The sequence below is a fragment of the Argentina silus genome (assembly GCF_951799395.1).
Source record: "Argentina silus genome assembly, chromosome: 14".
Taxonomy (NCBI): domain Eukaryota; kingdom Metazoa; phylum Chordata; class Actinopteri; order Argentiniformes; family Argentinidae; genus Argentina; species Argentina silus.
The window spans coordinates 7,751,614-7,758,031 of NC_139668.1; the positions used below are offsets into that span (position 1 = coordinate 7,751,614).

General features: G+C 42.5%; 1 protein-coding gene across 1 annotated transcript in view; it reads left to right on the plus strand.

Moving 5' to 3' along the window:
* Positions 1–572: 572 nt before the first annotated feature.
* Positions 573–6,418, plus strand: part of meox2b (mesenchyme homeobox 2b) — a gene marked incomplete at its 3' end in the record, with an annotated part of 8,391 nt that continues 2,545 nt past the window's right edge. The window contains exons 1-2 of the mRNA XM_083684375.1: positions 573–1,116; positions 5,752–5,924. Coding sequence (XP_083540501.1) covers positions 636–1,116; positions 5,752–5,924 — 654 coding nt within the window. The 5' untranslated portion in view covers positions 573–635. The remainder of the gene's footprint in view (positions 1,117–5,751; positions 5,925–6,418) is intronic.

A 6,418-nucleotide genomic window follows, 5' to 3' on the forward strand; every position in this document is an offset into this window, starting at 1 on the left:
TCCAAAATAAATTGCCCACTTTTCCTGAGGCAAGGCCATTGGAATGGTTCAGATTTATTGTGCGTTGCGTTTCGGAGGAAGATCGTATGCATGTGGTCAATAGCAGCGAGCCAGTGACCCAGCCTCCCTCTCACGTTACGCCCTATATATAACATCCCCCCTCGGCCTCCTCCTCCCACCTTCCCTTTCTCTCTCCCTCCCTCCCTCCCTCCCTCTCTCTCTCTCTCGCACAACTTCCCTGGAACCACCTTCTCCTTCCACACTGGCCCCGGCCGTCTCTCCTGTCACCCGAGATCCTCCTCAGACGCTCACTGTTTACCCGCGCACCGCCTGGCAACTGTCCGCATGCTCGGGATTACCGGAGGCCCTTCCTTTCAACGCCACCGTCTCTGCCTTCCTTCAGCACTTTTCTCTGGGAAATTAGGGGCTGGAGGTGCGAGGTGAGAGGGGCTGTGGAGGAGTGCTGTGAATTTGGGCTCCCCACCTCCCGACCTATTTCACTCTGCTCACTCTCTCTCGCACCCTCTCCCTCTCTCTCTCTCTCTCCAGGCGTTCTCTCTTGCTCCTGGGCTTTGGGAAGTGTTTTGGCCGTGTCTGGACGGACGGGGTTCCGTGGCTTTCCTTACGTGCCAGTAATGGATCATTCTCTGTTCGGCTGCCTGCGCAGCCCCCATGCCCCGGCGCAGGGCCTGCACCCTGCCTTCACGCAGTCTCCTCTGGCGCTGCACGGACGCTCCGACCACGTCTCCTACCCGGACCTGCCGGGCTCCTCGCCCCCCTGCGGGTTCCCCGGAGACGAGGGCTTGTTCGGTGGGCCGCACCACCGTGGCCACCTGCCTCCCCACCAGCAGCATCCCCACCACCCACAGCACCAGTCTGGCTGGCACATCCCTCAGATGCCCTCACCCAACACCCGGCACGGCCTCTGCCTGCCACCCCCGGATGCCCCCACCCCAGAACTGTGTGCTGGGGCCCCAAACCTGTGCAACACCAACCCCAGTCTGGGCGGCAATGACCCTACAGGGGCGCTGTGCATATCGGGGGACTATGGGCAGCAGACACTGTCCCCGGAGGAGCCGGACAGGCGGAACAGTAAAGGGAAGAGTGACAGCTCAGGTAAGAGCTGACATCCATCTCTTCTCCTCTCTTCTCTAGGGTTCAATGAGTTTAGCGTCAAAGTTTTGGTCGCTCCTGAAAAAGTTTCATGGCATTCCGACGATGTGTACGCTAGTATACACTAAGTGAGCTAAGACTACTATTCTCATTTGGGAGTTCACTCACTATTTCTGCTTACATAGATGAAGTCCTATAATAATAATAATAATAATAATAATAATAATAATACATTTTATTTGATTGGCGCCTTTCTGGACACCCAAGGTCACCTTACAGACTAAAAATACATTAAAAGTGCAATAAAAGTACAATTAAAATCTAGGAGATAAAAAAAATACATGCAACATGTTCATGCGTAACATAGGACAAAACAGCAACAACAAGACATGGAAAGCGTAAAAATACAGGGTATAAAACAACAAGACAGGGTATAAGACAACAAGACAGGGTATAAAACAACAAGACAGGGTATGAAACAGTCGTGATCTCACAGATGTTTATAAAGCAGATATCAGTTTGGGTTATCAAAAACACTACACATTAAATTTGTTGCATTTTTCAGATCTGGACAATGTTACATAATCATTGAAAATGCTCTTATTGACTCTGCATATGGTATTGACAAAAACCTTTAGAGCCTGATTGCGCAACAACAAAAGTGCTCAGCTTTTATTGTGACATTTTAGAACTGATTCATATTTTTATTTCACTAATCACACAAAGGCTAGTTGTACCTGTTCTCTTAATTGATTAAAACATCATCAAACATGCTTTTCATCATTTCAATAATACTAATAGAAGAAAGCTAGTTGCATTCATTTTGTTTATTTAAATGCCTGCTTGGACATTTGGATGATAAATTCATCCACCAGTACAACAGTGAATTATCCCTAATTTACCATGAGAATTAACCTGGACTAATGGATCTTGCTTGCAAGAACAAATACATTTGGAGTCCTATGAGACTGAACTTGTGTGAATACTTTGCTGTTAAAGTTGTGTCATAGTTTACAGTATCTCCACAGTTTTCCACACTGTATTGATATTAAGATAAAGTTACGAGACATTAAATGACATACACCAAAGGTAGAATTGGGTCAACCTTTATTTAATAACAAGTCTTATACTGTAGATAATAACAGTACTATTAGATGTCACAGACATGAACTTCAATTGGACTTGGACTTGATTTTACCAGAGTGTAAATAATGTAACATATATACTCCTTTATTTTGTTCAATTTCTGTAACAGAAACTAATATTCAATTAACATTCAGAGATAAAGTTATTGGCAAAATGTTTCAAAGCAAAATGTGAATTAATGAATTAATGTTTAATTAAGTTTAAGTCAATCAACATACAAATAGATATATTTAGGTTGATTTGACTTCATAATGAATGTATACTCTGTTTATAATCAAATAATAACAGAATATTTTGTATACTTTTCCATTATACATCAAGTTCAGTGATAGCAGTGAGATACTAGTATATAACTGTACATAGATTGAGAGAGTTGAATAAACCTGGTTGAACTGTAGAGTGAAAATGCAGTCAAGATTTATTTTATTTTTAGAAGACAGAAACCGCTCAACTCAATAGAGCTTACAATTGCCTATTTACTACAGTAACAACATGTTAATACAACATAGAAGAATTACAGCGGTACTACACAGGTATCACTTTGTGAACTTTCATATACCATATACAGTCATCAAAATAATGTGTGTAGGAATAACGCAATAACCAAACATCTAAGTTTTGATGGTATCAGATATCACTCCATCTCCGTTTGTTTCAACAGTAAGTACAGGCACTTAGATTTCCTCTCCTCTACGATGATCAAGGAGATGATTTGCCTCTGTAATTGGCTGCAATATTGACACATTGACATAGATTATCCTACCCTCTAGGGCCAAATCCACCAATGTCATTTGGACAAGTCCAAAATACTGTAAGTGTATTTACCCGTTTTCCTATAACATTCTTCTCAAACTGTGTTCCTTTATGGGTTTTTCTGCTACAGGCAAGCTTTTCTTTGTCCCTCTCTTCAGCCTCCATGGCGTAATTTGCAGTGACATTTCCCTTCAGGGCATTAATGGCCTACAGGTGCAATCTTTGTGAAGCCTGCTTTTAAACTGTTACAATGGCCACACCTGGGCTTTTGATAGGCCTAAACATACGATGCATTTATGGCTGGAGAACATACCTGGCTAGCTGGCACATCTGTGTGCAAAACCAGGCTCTTTAGGTCAATGGGGAAATAATCAATAACACTCCTAGAAATTACTGCCAGGCTGAAGTATGGATAAAGTGGAATTAAGACACACTTGGCCATTTTGAAGAAAACCAGTCAGATTTGAGAATTTGATTTGGCAGAGATTTGCGACAAGCGTAGTGGCATAGTTGAAGGGTTCTCTGTGCTTATAACGATCTTTGGCACTGAGAGAGCACTGAGATTGAAACGACTAACTGATCTGTACCCTGGGTAGTGTCTCAAAATGAAAGCCCTGTGTCACTGTTAAAATGGCGGACGGCTAAATCGGTTGCGTGCAGGGCACCACTGCTCCTGTTAGGGGCACCTGAGGCCCTTCACATGTCACTGGCATAGAGGTCGACCTCTCTGACAGTGACATGTATTCAAACACAAGATTCGGTTCAGGTCGTCGGTGGAAAGGTCGTCACGACAAGAGCACTGCTGTGAACCCAAAACTCCTTACACTTATACAGTACCAGGTACTACACTGTGTCTGGGTAATCCTCCCAGTAGGGTAACCAACCAATCAGTCATGTTGTAGTGAACTTTCCATTTCAAATGTCCAAGTCTCATTGAACACCAGGATATATTTACACCAGGATACTATGTTGATTGACAGGTTAAATACTGTTAAGGATATCCAGAAGCTGCCACATGCTTTTAGAACACCCCTAACCTAAATCCAATTTCCGTACCTTAACTTTGCTGGCACTTACAGAAGTACGTACTGTACGTTGTTTTTTTGGTCATCCTTTTTTATTATTGAGTAACTGTAGCCATATGCCAGGGATGCAGTGATGATGAAACCCAGACCGTTTTGACAATAGACGGCAAAATAAAAATGTAAGACAGATTGACTCCACAAGAAGAAGTTGCGATCGCTATGGTCATTCTCATGACCCAATAAGGGAAGTTACTTTGTCTTTGAATAAATTTCAATAATGAATACATTTTTTTTTCTTCTAAACAAACAACAACACTGCAACATGCAGAACAGTAATCAAACAATAATTCTTTCAAATCAAACGTAAAATTTAAATTGAGAAATATCACTTGTCACAAGAAATGACTTCCAGAAATGTCTTTGTCCAATGTTGCATCTTTATAAACCAGAAATGCCATTAACAGAGGGTGTGTCTATGTATGGCCTTGTGATGTGGCAGGAGAGAGTTTCTTTCCTGGCAATACTGGGTTTGTCAGGACAACTAATATTTACTGTTAACTATTGAAATGTCAGCTGGATTTATGTGTCGTGGACTAGAGAACAGCATGTAAATTATCATGCTGTTTTGACGCCTTAAAGCGTGATGCTCAGAGAGGCCCATTGATGTTCTCCCAAAACCACATCTTTAAACCACATCTATGCTGAACAAAGAAAGGGATATTCAAGGGAAAATTGTGAAGCGGGATTACAAGAAACATTTTAAGATATCCTCTAGAATCCATTTGGACAATCTGGACAATCTGCCCCAAAACAGCTGGACAGAAAAGAGCAATTTGGAAATCTTGTATTGATGTCGTGTCCACACACACGCTCAAATTCATACACAGTCTCATCTGTCCCAGTAGATGCAATGATTAAGACTTTGGAGTGGGCCTGTAGGCAGGTTTCACAGCAGGCTCCATTTTGTCTCTAGGCCCCTGGGTGCTTAACTGAACTGTGTATCTATTGTTCAGGCTGCAGGTGATTGGTGGGAGGTTGGCGGCCCACATGACCACAGACTGTACCTGACTGACCTTAGCTTCCCCTCCCTGAGGACCAAAACAGATCAGCTCTTGAAATCACTGCATTACTTTCAAACAATAGAGCAATTCAGTTAAACTTCAGTCAGCTTTAGCCAAAACAGACAATTTTGAAACAACTTATTTCGTAGCCGATGATGTTACTCTAAAAGAAAGATGCCAGTGAAGCAATGGAGAGAGAGACACCAGGAAACAATTCAAGCGATTGAATCAAATGATTGTTACTTTTTAAGAAAATGGGAGTTCATCATTGCATTATTGCACCGGTTCTTCTCACATTATGAAAAGTGTTGCAACATAATAATGAGAGGGATCTCATTTTTTTCTGATTTGGGGGAGAGTCAGAGGTCCGGGAGGGAAGTGTTCTGAGGGAGCTCAGTGTGGTGGGAACACACAGTACAGTCCTCCCTGCCTGGCCCCTCTCATGCTCTCCCAGACACTTACAGTGTGTATGACCAATATCCCTATCATAAAAGGTGATTGGCACTCCTAATTGTTTTGCTTTCATTTTATTTTCGTTTCAGACGGGGGCCCTGCAGTTTATCACACAATCCCCTCTTTTTTCAACCACTTTCTCTCTCTTTCTTTTTTGGCGACTTTACTGTGGCTGGAAAATGTTCTGTTTTTCATTTCAGATTCCCAAGACGGGAGCTATAAGTCAGACGTGAACAGCAAACCCAGGAAGGAGCGCACGGCGTTCACCAAGGAACAGATTCGGGAACTGGAGTCGGAGTTTGCGCACCACAACTATCTGACGAGACTGAGACGCTATGAGATAGCTGTCAACCTCGACCTTACAGAGAGACAAGTATGTTACCTGTTTGTGGTTGCTAGATAACCTCACGTTCTTTACACAGACACAGTACGGTAACTTTAGCCAATCATTTAATAAGAACAACCATGCCGTTAATTTCACCCTTTGATATGGAAACAAAAATTCTGAAAACCGGCTCCTCGTGTGAAAATTGAATCAAAAAAGGAAACATAGTTAAAAAAAAAAAAAAAAAAAAAGAAAGAATACTGTAATTACTGTAATCACTCACAGACACATTCATTCAAAGACTCATCGAACCTGAAGAGCCCAGCTCACATTAAAAATGGATCTGACGGCACTTGATATGGATTCTATTAAAAACTACACAGGCGTCACCCTAGAAAAAACGTTTATGTTTTGACATCAGCAAACGGTTAGACATGTCTTGCTAATGCTGTGAGACTAATCGATTCCAAACCACTGTGGCTCTTTGATATATCAGCGCCGCTGGTTAGGGTGTCTGTGCAGCGACTCTCTGATGGCGTGTG